Here is a 19486-nt window from a genome sequence, read left to right as displayed (position 1 = left end):
TAGCATCCCATAATGTGGGGTACATTTTGGGTGCTTACATTTGAATAAGATGAAAAGGATCCCCAGACCTCTGTAGGCACCCAATGGTTGACCCATGTGGTGTAAATGTCTGTGTGAACACCTGGACTGCACTTCTTCTCCAGCTTTGTCTTTTGCGAGGTTATTCTCCACTTTTTGCCTGATGTTGATGTGACTTCGACCTGTATGAGTGCTGTGGTCCTGCCAACCAGGGCCCCAAAACCTGATCTCTTTCCCAAAAGATGTACCACGTTTGGCACGCTTCCGTTCCTCCTATAAGTCCCTAGTAATTGGTACCCCTGGTACCTAAGGATCGGGGGCAGAGGAAGGTCTCCTAGGGACCCCCCATGGACAAAGCGGCACTGCTATCACAGGCTACGTGTCTAGAAGTCGAGGAAACCAAAGAGCCGACATCAATCAATCAATTAGGAGTTTATAAAGCGTGACTACTTACCCGTGAGGGTCTCAAGACGCGGGGGCTACTGGTCCCTCTGGGTGTGGAGGATCAATTGAAGAGCCATGTCTTCAGGTCCTTCTTGAATTGGGTCAACAACACTAATTGCCTGGGGTGCAGGGGCAGGGTGTTCCAGGTCTTGGTGGCGAGGTAGGAGAAAGAACTTCCTCCGTTCTTGTCTTGTGAATCCTGGGGACGGGTGCAATGGGCGAAACGGAGTTGTCTGGTGGGTACGTGGAATGCGAGGCGGTGCTTCAGATATGCTGGTCCTATGTTGTGGAGAGATTTATAGGCATGTGTGAGGAGCTTGAAGGTGATTCTCTTGTTGACTGGGAGCCCTGTGTTTAAATCGAAGGAAAATGGAGGGCAGTTGCGCCCCAAGTCGCACAACAACATCCTTCAGTACTCCAAAGACTCCATTGATTTAACAATCCAATTTAATCAAAGAAACTTCATATTTTGTCAAATGTTTATTTATAACTTTCTTCATCCACACATGCAAGGCCTCATGTTTTCCCATCGCTTCAAATGCAAAGGACAAGCTACCCAGGCCTTTCTCTTTAGCAAGTGTGGATACATTATACATAAGCCCAATGCATTTCGGGCTCAATAGCCCTTCGGCATGGGTAACTTCAAACTCTTCATCCTGTGCTTCGTAGTGAAAACAGCCTCAGCTGCTTCCCTTGCCTCCATCGTAAAAGTGAACAAACGTGTTTATGCGCATGTGCCAGTGGCGCCGGGCACGGACCAAGTCTGCACGTGGGAGGTCATTATTTATGCCTAGAGCAATCAAGAACATTTGAAAGAAAGCTGGTGTGCATTCTATAACTTATCTAAACACAGCCCTGTGTGCCGTGCCTCAATAGCCCTACGGCAGGGTGCACTATACCTCGGGTGAGGCCCCTCCTCGTGAGCAGGGGTGCCCCTACATTGTCCGGTCCATGCTGGGACAATTGTGCCCAAGGAAGCCATAAAGAGCACATGGGCTGGATGCCCCTCGTCACGAGTTTCTCAGCGTCATGATGGCTTCACTGACGCAAGAAATGTTGATACCAAACATCTTGTCTTAATAAATCCTAGCTGGGCTCAGTGGTGGATTTATTAATACATTCTCACAGGAGACCCTTCAAGAGAAACCCTTGAAACCTACCAACCACTGGTGTGGATCCTGTCTGGTTGTAGCCAGTTGTTTCGGGACCCAGAGCTCTCCAGATTCATAGACAATGCCTGTCTGGGCAGAGGTGGTCACACCTCCCCCCCCCCCTGCAGGATCTGCCTCAGCAGAAGTGGGAGCTTCAAAAGCCCTGCCACCTTTAAACCCTGCCCCCCAGCCTCCGCTGTTAGAAGCAGAATGTGACCCCCCAGTCCTGCCTCACTTGTTGGTAGGAGGATTGGCAGGAAAATTAGGTAAATTAGGAGGTGTGTCTACCTCCCCCCTGTACCCACCCTCAGGTGGAACAGGTGAGGTAGACCCCACTTTTGGCTATCCGTGATCTTGAAGATCAGTATAGTAGTCTGCCAGGAGTCAGGGTATGCCCGCCCCCCACATGAGGTGAGCATAAAGAGGGTGAAGGCACCCTACCTTTAAGCAGCCCATTGGCTACTGCCTGGCCCCCCCTAAAAAAGTAGTATTTAGGTTGCTTCCCAAGAAGCTGACTTCATATTCAATGGAGCAAAAGAAGACAACCGAAAAAGAACGCTGAAGGATCAGGAACTGAGCCCTGCTGCAGCAAAATATGGCAAAATCCTTCCAGCTGCAACCAAGACTCAACAACTGGTCTGGCTGCCCTTCCTGAGAACTGCAAGGTCTCCTAGAAACCCTGAACACCTTCCAGTCTTCGCCAATCACCAATGAACCTCTCTTTGGGCTAGAGCCTTCAGTCCCCGGTGACAGCCGCCAAAGAGCCATGGTGGTTGAGTACCAGCACTTTCATCGATGTGACTCACCACTGTAAAGGAACTTGCAGCATGCCTCCATCACCTCGAGGGATCCTCTCACCACAGCGAATGATGCTGGCAACAGCCCCACTCCTGAGAGCCCGTACCCTACTGATGGGGGCTTTGATGGCAGAAGCAACAACCTTGGCACGGTCGCGTCTCCTCAGTGGCGGTCTGCTCGCAACCCGCCTGGGGCCAGACTGCTGCTGCTGAACTCCAACCTCCAACACCCAAGGCTTCTGGGTTCCTGGGCTCCTGCTACAGAGTTACATTGACTCCTGCTGTACCTCAACAATGGACCCTCAAAGATCTTCATCTTGTCGGTAAAGAAGACCTCCAACCACTCCAGGTAGCGTGGTCATTCGAAACTCCTCAGTGGAATCCTTCCAGCGACCACAAGACCTACTGCATCAGCGGTACTCCCCCAACCAAGCCTGCATCTTCATTCCAGCAACCTCAACCGCGGGGTGGGGGTGCTCACATAAAATGACCACGAGCTGCTGCCTGCGACGGTGACGCATTGGCGATCCACTGAACTCAATACAAAGAACCCCGCTCCATTGCCGTCTGCACTGTCCACGATGGTAAATATTTAATGCTGTCGACCGCCGAGTGCGCAGATACTGAAGGTGGTGCATACTTTGAACTACTTCTCTTTTGTTTTGAATTTCACAGTCTACGAAGTATTTCAAGTAATTTAAAGCTGTACAAAGTAAATCTCCTATTTGAAGTCTTGCTTCTCAAAAATATATAAGGATTAGTGTTATTTTTATACAACATTTGTATCGGATTTATTCTTGAGTGTGTGTCGCGTGTTGCCTCTGTGTGTCCCAGCAAAAGCTTTGCATGACCCTGTGATAAGCCTAACTGCTCGCCCTCTCTACCACTAAATAGATTGTTAGTACTATCTATTTTACCACTATACCACTTCCTGGGGATTCTTGGACTCCACATAGTGTGCTTCGTTTTAGTTCACTGTACAGAGGGCCAGCCACCTACACGGACTCTACCGGAAAGCAAAATATGATCCCTGGAAATGTTTGAATTGATCATAACTACTGGTAAGTACCCAAGGCTGCATTCCATTCCATCAATTTTTGATCCTCTGCCATTATGGATTAGAGCTAGGAATGTGTGACCCAGCCGATCACCAAATCTCTTGAGCTTGCATTTCTACTCCTAGGCATCCAACTACTGCTAGTTGTAAAGCACAAACACTCAGCAACCCTGTCAAATGCACCCCACATTCACCGCACTTTACAGTGACCTGCACTTTACTCATAGTGGCTTTTGTGCATGAATGTGGCAAACCTTCACTGATGAAAGACCAATGCAGCAACAAGATTAAAAGGAGGAAGCCTGACCTCTGAACTTTGAGTGGTGCCTCACATTGTGTCCTTGTGATTTACAGAGAGATGATCACAAAGGAGATCTTGAGTGGAGACTGGGAGAAGGTCCTGAAGCTGTCCATGATCGCTGCTCATCCACTGGCATCGGAGAACCTCTGGCAGGATGCAGGTATGTGAGGGAGGGATCCACACACAGGTAGCATCAGTGAGCGACACTAAGGAGAGAACCTATGGCAGGATGCAGGTATGTCATGGAGAGATCCACACAGAGGTTGAATCAGTGAGGGACACTAAAGCTGGAACCTCAGGCAGGATGCAGGTATGTGATGGAGAGATCCACACACAGGTAGTTTCACTGAGTGACTCTAAGGAGAGAACCTCTGGCAGGATGCAGGTATGTGAGGGAGGGATCCACACACAGGTAGCATCAGTGAGTGATGCTAAGGAGAGAACCTCAGGCAGGATGCAGGTACGTGATGGAGGGATTCACACAGAGGTTGAATCAGTGAGGGACACTAAAGCTGGAACCTCAGGCAGGATGCAGGTATGTGATGGAGAGATCCACACACAGGTAGTTTCACTGAGTGACTCTAAGGAGAGAACCTCAGGCAGGATGCAGGTATGTGAGGGAGGGATTCACACAGCGGTTGAATCAGCGAGGGACACTAAAGCTGGAACCTCAGGCAGGAGGCAGGTATGTGATGGAATGAGTGCCACACAGGAAGGATCAGTGATGGATGCTAAAGATAGAACCTTAGGCAGGGTGCTAGATCATGAGTGAGAGATTCACCCACAGGTAGCATCAGTGAGGGACACTAAAGATGGAACCTCAGACAAGATGCATGCATATGATGGAGGGGTTCACATAGAGGTGGAATCAATGAGGGACACTAAAGATGGAACCTCAGACAGGAGGCAGGTATGTGAGGGAGAGATTCACACACAGGTAGCATCAGTCAGTGATGCTAAGGAGAGAACCTCAGGCAGGATGCAGGTGTGTGAGGGAGGGATCCACACACAGGTAGCATCAGTCAATGATGCTAAGGAGAGAACCTCAGGCAGGATGCAAGTATGTGAAGGAGGGATGGATTCACACAGAGGTGGAATCAGTGGGGGACACTAAATATTGAACCTCAGGCAGGAGACACGTATGTGATGGAAAGAGTGACACAGGAAGGATCAGTGGTGGACGCTAAAGACAGAACCTCAGGCAGGATGCTAGTATGTGATGGAGGGATTCACACAGAGGTGGAATCAATGAGGGACACTAAAGATGGAACCTCAGACAGGAGGCAGGTATGTGAGGGAGAGATTCACACACAGGTAGCATCAGTCAATGATGCTAAGGAGAGAACCCCAGGCAGGATGCTAGTATGTAATGGAAAGAGTGACACACAGGAAGCATCAGTGATGGACGTTAAAGATAGCGCCTCAGCAGGATGCTAGATTGTGAGGGAGATTTACTCACAGGTAGCATCAGTAAGGGACACTAAAGATGGAACCTCAGGCAGGATGCAGGTGTGCATTGATGGAATTCTATGAAGCGTGAAGCATTAGCATGGATGTGTGGGTGGGTGCCTGTGATGTCCCCTGGGTGGGTCTCTGGATGCAGATACCACAACCCATGACACATGAAGCATTAGCTCTGCTGTTTCAACCCATTGATGAGTTTGTTTCTAAGGTAGGTTCTCCAGATGTTGAAGCATGTGATGTCTGAAGCACCGATACTGATGCATTTGGTGGAACCCCTGGATGGCCATGACATCATACATGAATCCTTAACTATCCTGTATCTACTGCTGGAGGGTCTCAAGTGCTAAAGCCCATGAGATGAAGCAATAGCATTGATTCCCCCTGAGTGGGTCCCCGAGATGCAGATGTTGACACCAAGAGACATCAAGGGGCATCAAGCAATCGTTTCTATGTTTCTCATTCACAGCCCTGCAGTTTCCACATGTAAAGATTTCCTCTGCAAGATCCATGTCGGATGAAGGCACCAAGGCCTATTACCAGATGGGCTTTTACCAGCTACTGAACCACTACGGGCAGCTGAATGTCCTTCAGGATACGCAGCGGAATGCACTCGAATCATGGGTCGCACAAGAGTCGTACTTGCAGAATGGCACGCCTGAATACCAGCAGATCCTGGAGGGTCTCCGCCAGGAGTAGGACTGTCTCCCCTGAGACCCCATCTCAGGAGAGAACTGCTTATCGATGGGGCAAAGATCTAGAACAGTTTCCTCTGCACAGTATCCAGGGAGGTAGAGGTGGCCTTTCCTAGTGTTCTTGTTTCGACCTGTGTATTATTCATCATCAATAATGTGATAGAGCAGAGGTAGTGTAGGTGATGTCAGCCTCATAAGTCCAAGAGTTGCTGTAAGATGCGTGGGAGCCAGGGGACCACGAAGCAGGGGAGAGTGAGGAGACATGAATGATCATTCACACACTGTTGGAAAGTGTATTATTAATAGTAGCAAATGTACGTCTGCCACTGGCAATAGGGCCACGAACACAGTTTAGGGCTTCATAATAGGTCTTAGAAAATTATTCCCATGCTCAACACTTGGTAGCGAGCAGGCAGGCCTAACTTCAAAGACAGGTATTTAAAGCATTTAAAAACACCAATGCAGTAAATAATCAAGACACAACACACAATAAAATTCCAACACAAATTTATAGAAATAGCAAATATTTTTATCCTTAAAATGACACCAAAACGGAACAAATCCAATATAGGGAACAAGGGATATGAATTTGTAAAGATTTGGCACTATATAGCACATAGAAACCTTTAGCGCATAGTGGTACATTTGGTCACGCTTTACCGGTACAAATTCAAAGTTTCAGGCTGACTGTGATGGAGCCCTGCGTGGCTACCCCCAGCGGTAAGTCTCGGTCAAAATGTTTACCTTCTGACTTAGAAACTTTTCTGGAGCTTTTCTTCCCAGGGTCCCTTGAGGCTCTCAGCCAGTCCGTATTTGGTGAGTGTTCCATAGCTTGCTTGTGATGAGCTCCTGGTCAAACTTATGGAAGTCAGACCTCTGGAGCTTTCCAGAGGGATGAACCAGAGGTCCAGGCTGGCATACGGTTGAAGGTGGGTAGCTTGATTCTCGCGGTGGGTCCTGGTCGCCACTCCTACATTACGGTCTTAGAAACTTTTACAGAGTTTTTCCTTCAGGGGTCCCTTGATGCTCTCCACCAGGTCGGCTTCGATGTGGGTTCGCTGGCGTGGGTTTCAGCTTCCTACCGGACAAACTCTGGATGTCGGACCACCATAGCTTTTCAGTGGGACAAACCTGGACGACTGGCCAGCTCGCAGTTGGGGTCGCCGGCTTGGCTGGCGAGTTTGAGTTGCTCCACTTATGGAGCTTTTTTCCAAAATTGCTCCAAAGTTCTACAAACTTCTGGAACTTCTTCCTGAAGTTACCCAAAGGGTTTCACAGTGTCCAAAGCTTACTCCAAGGGTCTGGAAGCTCCAAGATGGTCCTTCAAAGTTTGGGACTTCAGTCACCACAATTCGCTTGGACATAACCATTACAAATCCACTGGTAGTTGTACAGGCTGGGGATTCTTGGTGGTGATGGTCCAGGTGAGCTCTGTTAACCTGTAGCTTGCAGGGAGTCCACTATTTAGTCCTTTTGAAGCAAGGTAGTCCACAGGGATGTAGTTCTAGAATGTGCAGCAGGCACATTTTTCAGCGTGCAGGGCCTGGTTGGTGCAAATCAAACTTCTCAGCATGCCCCCTTCATCTTCCTTGAGTTTCAAGCAGCAGATCTGAGATACTCTGCCCACTCAGACACGTATTCCAAGTTCTCTGGGTCAAACCGGGGGGTCACTCTTGTCCAATGAGGTACAGGGTAACACCCCAGGGTTTGACCACATCCTACAAAGTGTGGCACTGTTTTCTCCCAGAGAGCACCATGTCTAAGCTCACCATCAGGATGGTCCATCTCCACACTGTCCCCCCGTTACATCTGCTCGTTCCTTCCTTAATCCCACCATTTGGTTGGGTTCAAGCGGTTGGGCTTGAAGAGGATGCTTTATGATGTTGCAGATCCCAGTGCGGCTCGCTGGCCCCTTGAGATCTAATCACTTTATCAGGGCAGCCTGGCTAATTCACTTAACTCTGACCAATCAGGACAGATCGCTGGAAGGCTGAACAGGCAAAAAAGTCTTACAACTTCTCGTCTGTACATTTTAGGAGATATTCAACAGTAGCACAGTGTTGGATTTATCAATAACATTCTAGGAAGTCCTCGATCTGTATTTTATGATTATGCTAGCAGGAATTATTAGCTAATAACTTATTCCCACGTGAACCTGTTTGGCTGGAGATCTGCAATGGGGAAAATGAACTGGGCAATTTCTCCAACACCAGGGCTCATAAAACCTGTTTTATAAGGACCCTGCCTATATCTACAGGACCCCCCCACGGAACAGCTGGGGAGACTTTGGGGGTCCTGAATATGTCAAAATCCTGCAGATCCTCATTTCCCAGGGCTCCTGGCACAAACGTCGATTTTGGGAAGCACTGTACTGCAATGTGGAGAGTAAAATGTGCAATTTCACTAACCCCACAGCATATAAAAACCATGTTATAAGCACTCTTCATATAAAGATCAGAGCCCCCCACCCCTGGGACACCTAGGGGAGACCCGGAGGTAACTAATATGTAAACACATTGTAGTTTATTAATTTTAAGTGCCCCAATACCAAAGTCGAGTTTGGGCACAAGTAGCATTTTAAAAGCAGTCCTGCAACACAGGGCTGCTTTTAAACTGACCTCAGGTCTTAGCAGTGCACACATGCAAGTACAGAAAGGGCTGCTGTCTCTAAACTGCCATGCCCTATCAATTGCTGGGGACTTAGAGGTAGATTTAATCCCCCTGCCCTAATATGTACTAGGGCCTTATAGGGGAGGTCATGCCAATCATAGGGGTACCCTAACCTATAGTGCACCCTAGTGTGTGTAGGTGTTTTCACTGTATTCTAAGTGTGTTTTCAGCATTACACTGGCCCTGGGCCTGGTTAGGCAGAGCCCAGGGTCAGTCAGAGTCAGTTACCACCTATACCAGTCACCAAAATGTGGGGATGCCCAGGGCACAGGATGGCTTTGCAACACACACCCTATATGAATAAAATGACGAGGGAACACAGCTGACGATCCCAGTGTTGAAAATGCATTGAGTTGATGTCTGGGGTCCAATCCTACCCTACATAAGGTCCCAGTCAGACGCTCGCTGCCTGCAGGCTGTTGAATACTGCAAGTGGGAAGAAAAAGACCAACTGGGTAGTGAGAGTGAGCAGTGTATTCAACACGTTATATTAATGTTATCTGCTGGGTATGGTGCACCCTGCCTGCGACAATACCTGGTAGAGTAGCGCTACTGCCACGACTGCTACACAACTTCATGAACCTCCCCGTATACATCCAGATGAGTTTTTTCAGACATTTTAGAAATGCAAGCGGAAGTGCATATGGCCCACTTTCCGTCTCAGGGCGGCGTTGGTGACATCTTACGCACCCTTAGCCCAGGGTAGCTTTGTGGTGCAGCTTATGGAACACTATTATTAGGCCTCCCAGATTCAATGGGTGGGCGGCTGGATGGCTGGTAAGCAGTTGGAGGACACAGCCCCAACCTGCCCGCCTGGACTCTGGCGTCTACCATCTATCCATCACATGCCCACACTAGACCGCCTGCGCCTTTATTCCGAGCGTTGCCCTCAGCTGCTATCAGAGGGGCCACACTCCTTATGCACTAGCGATGGTCGTCATTGGCACTCCGAGGGGTAACGTCTTCACTTCCGCTGCAGAGCTCACTGTATGGCATGCCTGAGGCGTCCATACATGGTATGACCTATTATCAGCACGCCCTTATTGCTTAGGAGACATTCCTGGCGGTTACGGTTTACGCCCTGCCATTTCTATGATATAATTTCACGTTGGCCTCACTGTGGGGCAAATAGGGTGATTTATGCCACGAGCGCTCAACTCATCTCACCGTTCAGTACCTCCATGTGATAAGATCCGGAGAACATCTGCTACGTTGGTTTGCGACTCGCTATGTATCCAGACCGCAGTCCCCCTAACAACTCTTAGACAGCGGTGGAAGGCTGACCTTACCCATCCTTGCACAGATCAACAGTGGGCGGCTCGGCATGTTCCACGAAACACTCGCTCCAAGGTCATCCAAATTTACATCATACATAGGGCATACCTAACTCCTGCTGAAATCAAGGCATCTATCTCCGGAAGGATGCTGCTTGCCCTCTGCCTTCAGCATGGCGCAGGTTTACTGCACGTGTTCAGCAGGAGTACTGGCATGGGTTACATCTCACCGCCCTGCTTGTATGGACGCACTTGGGAGATATGCATACTGGGCTTGTATCGGCAGAGTAGAAACAGCAAAGCTATGTCAAGGTTCCTGGACCCAGGCTTCATATCAGGGGGAGGTGGGGATCTCACGAGCCTCCACCCATGCGGTACCGGACCCTTCTCTCCTTCTTTGGGCGCGGGCAGAGAGTGTCCGCTGACCAGGAAAGACAACTTGGGGCTTCGCAACTACCCTGTAGCTTCCAGCTGGAATACTGTCTTATTTGAAATCCCAGTCTAGACACCACTACTGGACCCTAACCATGGTTGCCATGCCTGGTCCTACGTGACACCGGATTACTGATGTTTTTAGATACGTCGGTGGCCAGGCAGGAACCGCCCTTATTGTCATTATCACATACCATGAAACCATATTGAAACCACGGACCAGGGACATTTAAAGGGGTGGAAGGGGGAGGGGGCATCACTGTGTGGGATTGTATCCTAACTCGATTTAGATCGCTGTTTTCCTTACCTCTTTTTTTGTTTTTCTTTTACATTAGCAACACGCTAGCTGAGTTTCTCATGTTCATGTTGCTCCTTATGCAGTCTACCAGTGCTCTGATTTGCGACAGGATACGTTACCGTTCCAAGGGCTTTATTTACAACACAATGACGCAGCACGGTGCAGCAAGCCATTTTGCTGCGCCGAGATGAGTCTTTTTGAAAAACACAGGAATGCATCATATTTAAAACAATATGGCGCATTCCTGTGCTCTTCCCTTCGCCGGTGCACAATTGGCTGCCATACGCCTTCACAGGCACCCTTGCACCATGGTGCAAGGGTGTCTGCATTGCGGATGATTGTTTTTGTGCAGGAAGGGACACCTTCCTGCAGAAAAACAATGACAAGACGCGTAGTCCTGTAGTTCTCTTTCTATGTGCACTATTCCTCACGTCTTCTCTGGGGAGGTGTAGCATCCTGATGCTTTCCCAGGTTTACGAAATGTTGTAAATGTGCGACTTCGGCAGAATCCACGGGTGTTGCGTGGGAACACCCACAGAAACACTCATGGCACGCCCCTTTCACACAAAGTTATGTATGAGAAGGGGGCCATATCTACAAGGCCATGAAAGCCATGCAGGGTGGCCTCGCATGGCCTTGTAAATATGGGACAGCAAAAAAAGTGACGAGCCGGCAGCGCAGGGGGCTTGTAAATAAGCCCCCAGGTTCGTTACAAACAGCGATGTGTTATATTTCCCTGCTTCCACGCGTTTTACGTCATTCTCATAATACCCTAGCATATCCCTTCCGTTCCAATCATGGTCGTCACGTGCTGCACCTATGATGGCTTGACTCTTCGACAGTAATTACGCTTCCCTATATACATTTATATCATTTTTGCTTAACCTTGAAAATCTAATGCATATCTTTTTAAAAAAAATAATGTAATCTGCTGGGCTTGGCATAAAGTACCGATCACCTTCAGTATGAACGGTCTGTCGACCACTCTTTGGAGGTCTGGCGCTCTCCTCCACTCACTTCTCTGCTACTTTCTTATGATTTGGGGGGTTCATGGTGACCCCAAAGTTATCAGGGTTGATTGCATGTGTGCACAAAAAGAATCAATAAAAATAAAATTAATGTACTTGACACCTACATTGTGAAGCTAAAATCTCTCATTTACAGCTGAATGTTTTCATGCATGGACAGGGGCGGTCCAGACCCTGGTGAATTACACAGGCATTGACAAAGCCAACAGGTCTAACTTCTAACAAAGTGGGAGATTTCTGTGTGTGGTGCCAGGCGTGGGCAGGTGGATGAATGAAAGAATGAGTGAATGGATGGACCCTCAGGTAGGACGCAGGCATGGCTCCTTCATTCTGATGACCTGACTCCTGAGATCCCGGGGTGGGCTTCGGTTGCAACAGGGGGCGTCATTCACCCCTGTTCTATCGGACCCCAAACTCAATACCGAGATGCTTCCCTTTGGGAACTCTCTCAAAGGAGTGGCAGAGAGCATTGAGAGACGTCCTCAAAGAGGAGAGGTGGGTCACACACTCCCAAGAATACAGTTTACACATTACTGCCAGTTAATACGTTCTGTGCTTTACTTTATAACATTGTAGCACACATAAAACCGAGGCAGCAACAAGTATTCAGAAAGACAATACGTTTTGCCTTATTCCCCATTGACTTGCCAATGCTTTTTAGCAATGCTGCACAGCATCAGCAAAAAAAGGAACACGAAATATGATGGCTTGCCAAAGGTGATACTGCTGGCTCCTGCGTCATTCAATTACTGACTGACGTACTCTCCATTCCCTTAATTATTTTTTAATTTGCCGATCCAAGATGTCAGATGCCAGCTGGTGTGGTAAATAAAACAAAAAGAATGTTCACTGGCACAGAAGCACTTTTTGAAACCAGAGTGACCTGGCAGAATATATGAGCTCATGGGTCCTCCAAACACTGTAAAAATAAATAAATAAAAGGTTGGGAAGCAATGGTGGAGCTGGCTGGGGGACGCCGAGGATGGAAAGCAATGTGGAGTGGGATGGAGTGGCACACAAAAGGATTCAGGCAGTTTCAGGGAGAATAAAAGAAGTTGGTGTGGGGGAAGAAGGAGTAGCACAGAAGGTGGAGGTTGTTTTCACCCGGAAAAGCAAGAGAGTGGTGGGGACAAGGGATCAACATGGAACGGGCACACAGCAGCGACTGAGAAAGGAAGCAGCACACAAGGACACGAGCAAGTGGTGGGGGTGTGGGTCCAACTTGGACCACGTACACATCAGGGCTGGGCAAGAAAGCAACACACAAGGGCAAGAGCAAGTGGTGGGAATGAGGGACAAATATGGAATGTGCACACAGTAAGACTGGGAAAGGAAGCAGCACACAAGGGAGAGAGCAAGTGGCAGGGACGAGGGACCAGCATGAAACACATACACATATGCGACTGGGGAAGGAAGCAACACACAAGAGCAAGAACAAATGGGAGGGATGACGGACCAACATGAAATGCACACACAGCAGGACTGGGAAAGGAAGCAACAGACAAGGAGAACAGCAAGTGATGATGATGAGGGACCAACATGGACCACGCACAAAGCAGTGACTGGGAAAGGAAGCAACACACAAGGACGAGAGCCAGTGGTGGAAATGAGGGATCAACATGAAGCTCGCACACAGCACGACTTGGAAGGGAACTAGAACACAAGAGCTAGAGCGAGTGGTGGGGGTGTGGGTCCAACTTGGACCACGCACACAGCAGGACTGGGAAAGAAAGCAACACACAAGGGCACGAGCAAGTGGGGAAATGAGGGACCAAAATGGAATGCACACACAGCAGGACTGGGAAAGGAAGCAACACACAAGGGGAAGAGCAAGAGGTTGGGTGAGGGACCAACATGGATCACGCACAGCAGCGACTGGGAAAGAAAGCAACACAAAAGGGCGAGAGCTAGTGGTGGGGATGAGGAACCAACATGGAACGTGCACACAGCAGCGACTGGCAAAAGAAGCAGCACACAAGGTAGTAAGCAAGTGGTGGGGACGAGGGACAAACATGGAATGAACACAGCAGGACTGGGAAAGGAAGCGACACACAAGGGCGAGAGCAAGTAGTGGGGATGAAGGACCAACATGGAATGTGCACAGAGCAGCGACTGAGAAAGGAAGCAAAACATAGGAAAGTGAGCAAGTAGTGGGGATAAGGGACCAATATGGAATGTGCACACAGCAGCGACTGGGAAATGAAGAAACACACAGGGGAGTGAGCAAGTGGTGGGCATGAGGGACCAGCATGGAATGCACACACAACAGGACTGGGAAAGAAAGCAACACACAAGGGCGAGAGCAAGTGGGGGGATGAGGGACCAACTTGGAACGTGCAAACTGCAGGGGCTGGGAAAGGAAGCAACACACAAGGGCAAGAGCAAGTGGTGGGACGAGGGATCAACATGGAATGTGCACACAGCAGGACTGGGAAAGGAAGCAACACACAAGGGAAAGAGCAAGAGATGGGGTGAGGGACCAACATGGATGGCACACACAGCAGCGACTGTAAAAAGAAGCAACACAAAAGGGTGAGAGCAAGTGGTGGGGATGAGGGACCAACATGGAATGCACACACAGTAAGACTGAGAAAGGAATCAGCACACAAGGGAGAGAGCAAACATTGAACATACAGACAACAAGATTGGGTAGGGAAGCAATACACAAGGGAGAGAGCAAGTGGTAGGATTGAGGGACCAACATGGACTGCACACACAGCAGGACTGGGAAAGGAAGCAAAACACAAGGGTGAGCGCAAGTGTTGGGGATGAGGGACAAATATGGAATGCACACACAGTAAGATAGGAAAAGGAAGCAGCACACAAGGGACCATCCTGCAATGCACACACAGCAGCAAATGGGAACGGAAGCAACACACAAAGATAAGAGCAAGTGGTGGGTGGGACGAGGGACCAACATGGAACACGCACACAGCTGCGACTGAGGAAAGAAGCAACAAACAAGGGTGAGAGCAAGTGGTGGGGATGACGGACCAACATGAAATGCATACACAGCAGGACTGGGAAAGGAAGCAACACACAAGGGGAAAAGCAAGTGATGAGGATGAGGGTCCAACTTGGACCACGCACAAAGCAGAGACTGGGAAAGGAAGCAACACACAAGGACGAGAGCCAGTGGTGGAAATGAGGGACCAACATGAAACACGCACACAGCACGACTGGGAAAGAAAGCAGCGCACAAGAGCTAGAGCAAGTGGTGGGGGTGTGGGTTCAACTTGGACCACGCACACAGCAGGACTGGGAAAGAAAGCAACACACAAGGGCAAGAGCAAGTGGTGGGGATGAGATACAAATATGAAATCAATCAGGGAATTGTAAGCACTCTACTCACCCGTGAGGATCTCAAGGTGCTGAGGGGAGGGGGCGGCATATCTGTTTAGCTGAAGAGCCAGGTCTTGAGGGTCTTCCTGAAGGTGTTCAGGGAGGGGGCGTGTCTGATGTCTGCCGGTAGCAGCACACATGAGCTAGAGCAAGTGGTGGGGGTGGGAGTCCAACTTGGACCACGCACACAGCAGGGCTGGGAAAGAAAGCAACACAAGGGCAAGAGCAAGTGGTGGGGATGAGGGACAAATATGGAATGCGCACATAGTAAGACTGGGAAAGGAAGCAGCACACAAGGGAGAGAGCAACTGGTGGGAATGAGGGACCAACATGGACCAGGCACACAGCAGCGACTGGGAAAGGAAGCAACAAACAAGGGAGAGAGCATGGCGGGTATGAGGGACCAACATGGACCAGGTACACAGCAGCGACTGGGAAAGGAAGCAACAAACAAGGGTAAGAGCAAGTGGTGAGGATGAGGGACCAACCTGCAATGCGCACATAGCGGCGAATGGGAATGGAAGCAACACACAAGGGCAAGAGCAAGTTGTGTGGATGAGGGACCAACCTGCAATGCACACACAGCAGCAAATGGGAAAGGAAGCAACACACAAAGGTAAGAGCAAGTGGTGGGGACAAGGGACCAGCATGGAACACGCACACAGCAGCGACTGGGAAAGGAAGCAACACACAAGGATGAGAGGTGGAAATAAGGGACCAACATGAAACTCGCACACAGCATGACTGGGAAAGAAAGCAGCGCACAAGAACTAGAGCAAGTGGTGGTGGTGTGGGTCCAACTTGGATTACGCACACAGCCAGACTGGGAAAGAAAGCAACACACAAGGGCAAGAGCAAGTGGTGGGGATGAGATATAAATATGAAATCAATCAATCAATCAAGGAATTGTAAGAATCCACTCACCAGTGAGGATCTCAAGGTGCTGAGGGGGGGGCGGCATATCTGTTTAGCTGAAGAGCCAGGTCTTGAGGGTCTTCCTGAAGGTGTTCAGGGAGCGGGCGCGTCTGATGTCTGCCGGTAGCAGCACACAAGAGCTAGAGCAAGTGGTGGGGGTGTGAGTCCAACTTGGACCACGCACACAGCAAGGCTGGGAAAGAAAGCAACACAAGGGCAAGAGCAACTGGTGGGGATGAGGGACAAATATGGAATGCGCACACAGTAAGACTGGCAAAGGAAGCAGCACATAAGGGAGAGAGCAACTGGTGGGAATGAGGGACCAACATGGACCAGGCACACAGCAGCGACTGGGAAAGGAAGCAACAAAAAAGGGAGAGAGCATGGTGGGGATGAGGGACCAACATGGACCAGGCACACAGCAGCGACCAGGAAAGGAAGCAGCAAACAAGGGTAAGAGCAAGTGGTAAGGATGAGGGACCAACCTGCAATGCACACACAGCAGCAAATGGGAAAGGAAGCAACACACAAAGGTAAGAGCAAGTGGTGGGGACGAGGGACCAACCTGCAATGCACACACAGCAGGACTGGGAAAGGAAGTGGCACACAAGGGCGAGAGCAAGTAGTGGGGATGAGGGACCAACATGGAACGTGAACACAGCAGCAACTGAGAAAGGAAGCAACATACAGGGGAGTGAGCAAGTGGTGGGGATGAGGGACCAGCATGGAATGCACACACAACAGGACTGGGAAAGGAAGCAACACAGAAGGGCAAGAGCAACAGGTGAGACGAGGGATCAACATGGAATGTGCACACAGTAGGACTGGGAACACACAAGGGAAGAGCAAGGGAAGCAACACACAAGGGGAAGAGCAAGAGGTGGGGTGAGGGACCAACATGGATGGCACACACAGCAGTGACTGTAAAAAGAAGCAACACAAAAGGGTGAGAGCAAGTGGTGGGGATGAGGGACCAACATGGAATACACACACAGTAAGACTGGGAAAGGAATCAGCACACAAGGGAGAGAGCAAATGGTGAGGATGAAGGAAAACATGTAACACGCGCACAGCAAGGCTGGGAAAGGGAGGAGCGCATAAGGGAGAGAGCAAGCAGTATGGACGAGGCACCAACATGGAACGCACACAAAGCAACGTCTTAGAAACGAAGCAACACACAAGGAGCAGAGCCAGTGGTGGGGTTAAGAGACCAACATTGAACATACAGACAACAAGACTGAGTAGAGAAGGAATACACAAGGGAGAGAGCAAGTGGTAGGGTTGAGGAACCAACATGGACTTCACACACAGCAGGACTGGGAAAGGAAGCAAAACACAAGGGTGTAAGCAAGTGTTGGGGATGAGGGACAAATATGGAATGCACACACAGTAAGATAGGAATAGGAAGCAGCACACACGGGAGAGACCAAGTGGTGAGGGCACACAGCAGCAACTGGGAAAGGAAGCAACACAAAAGGGGAAGAGCAGGTGGTGGGGATGAGGGAGCAAATGGACTGCGTACACAGCAGGACCAGGAAAGTAAGCAGCACACAAGAGAAAGAGCATGTGGTCGGGATAAGGGACTAACACGGACAGGGCACACAGCAGTGACTGGGAAAGGATGCAACACCCAAGCGCGAAAGCAAGTGGTGAGGACGAGGGACCAACATGGCCCACACACAAAGCAGTGACTGGGAAAGGAAGTAACACACAAGGACGAGAGCAAGTGGTGGATATGAGGGACCAACATGAAACTCGCACATAGCACGACTGGGAAAGGAAGCAGCAAGTGGTGAGGGACAAAAATTGAACGGGCACACAGCAGCAACTGGGAAAAGAAGCAACACAAAAGGGGAAGAGCAGGTGGTGGGGATGAGGGACCAAATGGACTGCGTACACAGCAGGACCAGGAAAGTAAGCAGCACACAAGAGAAAGAGCATGTGGTCGGGATAAGGGACTAACACGGACAGGGCACACAGCAGTGACTGGGAAAGGATGCAACACCCAAGCGCGAAAGCAAGTGGTGAGGATGAGGGACCAACATGGACCACGCACAAAGCAGTGACTGGGAAAGGAAGTAACACACAAGGACAAGAGCAAGTGGTGGAAATGAGGGACCAACATGAAACTCGCACATAGCATGACTGGGAAAGGAAGCAGCACACAAGAGCTAGAACAAGTGGTGGGGGTGTGGGTTCAACTTGGACCACACACACAGCAGGGTTGGGAAAGAAAGCAACACACAAGGGCAAGGGCAAGTGGTGTGGATGAGGGACAATTATGGAATGTGCACACAGTAGGACTGGGAAAGGGAGCAGCACAGAAGGGAGAGAGCATGGTGGGTATGAGGGACCAACATGGACCAGGCACACAGCAGCAACTGGCAAAGGAAGAAACGCACAAGGGTAAAAGCAAGTGGTGGGGATGAGGGACCAACATGGACAAAGGCACACAGCAGCGACTGGGAAAGAAAGCAACACACAAGGGAAAGAGCATGGTGGGGATGAGGGACCAACATGGACCCGGCACACAGTAGAGACTGAGGAAAGAAGCAACAAACAAGGGTGAGAGCAAGTGGTAGGGATGAGGGACCAGCATGAAATGCATTCACAGCACGACTGGGAAAGGAAGCAACACACAAGGGGAAAAGCAAGTGAGGAGGATGAGGGACCAACTTGGACCGCGCACAAAGCATTGACTGGGAAAGGAAGCAACACACAAAGACGAGAGCCAGTGGTGGAAATGAGGGACCAACATGAAACTCGTCCACAGCATGACTGGGAAAGAAAGCAGCGCACAAGAGCTAGAGCAAGTGGTGTGGGTGTGGTCCAACTTGGACTATGCACACAGCAGGACTGGGAAAGAAAGCAACACACAAGGGCAAGAGCAAGTGGTGGGGATGAGGTACAAATGTGAAATCAATCAATTAATCAATCAGGGAATTGTAAGCACTCTACTCACCCGTGTGGGTCTCAAGGTGCTGAGGGGGGGCGCATATCTGTTTAGCTGAAGAGCCAGGTCTTGAGGGTTTTCCTGAAGGTGTTCAGGGAGGGGGTGTGTCTGATGTCTGCCGGTAGCAGCACACAAGATCTAGAGCAAGTGGTGGGGGTGTGGGTCCAACTTGAACCACGCACACAGCAGGGCTGGGAAAGAAAGCAACACAAGGGCAAGAGCAAGTGCTGGGGATGAGGGACAAATATGGAATGCGCACACAGTAAGACTGGGAAAGGAAGCAGCACACAAGGGAGAGAGCAACTGGTGGGAATGAGGGACCAACATGGACCAGGCACACAGCAGCGACTGGGAAAGGAAGCAACAAACAAGGGTAAGAGCAAGTGGTGAGGATGAGGGACTAACCTGCAATGCGCACATAGCAGTGAATGGGAAAGGAAGCAACACACAAAGGTAAGAGCAAGTGGTGGGGACGAGGGACCAACATGGAACACGTACACAGTACGACTGGGAAAGAAAGCAGCACACAAGAGCTAGAGCAAGTGGTGGGGGTGTGGGTCCAACTTGGACCACGCACACAGTCAGACTGGGAAAGAAAGCAACACACAAGGGCAAGAGCAAGTGGTGGGGATGAAGTACAAATATGGAAA

The 19486-nt window shown here is 49.8% G+C and overlaps 1 protein-coding gene across 1 annotated transcript in view; it reads left to right on the top strand.

Moving 5' to 3' along the window:
• LOC146863601 (uncharacterized) overlaps nucleotides 1-11732 on the top strand; it is a 277244-nt gene extending 265512 nt beyond the window's left edge. The window contains exons 9-10 of the mRNA XM_085627622.1: nucleotides 3822-3928; nucleotides 5699-11732. Of these exons, the coding sequence (XP_085483748.1) occupies nucleotides 3822-3928; nucleotides 5699-5928 (337 nt within the window). The 3' untranslated portion in view covers nucleotides 5929-11732. The remainder of the gene's footprint in view (nucleotides 1-3821; nucleotides 3929-5698) is intronic.
• The last annotated feature ends 7754 nt before the right edge of the window (nucleotides 11733-19486 follow it).

Source organism: Triturus cristatus, chromosome 2_1, assembly GCF_964204655.1.
Source record: "Triturus cristatus chromosome 2_1, aTriCri1.1, whole genome shotgun sequence".
Lineage (NCBI taxonomy): Eukaryota > Metazoa > Chordata > Amphibia > Caudata > Salamandridae > Triturus > Triturus cristatus.
The sequence above is the reverse complement of the archived record's forward strand: the minus strand, read 5'-3'. Positions and strand labels throughout refer to the sequence as shown.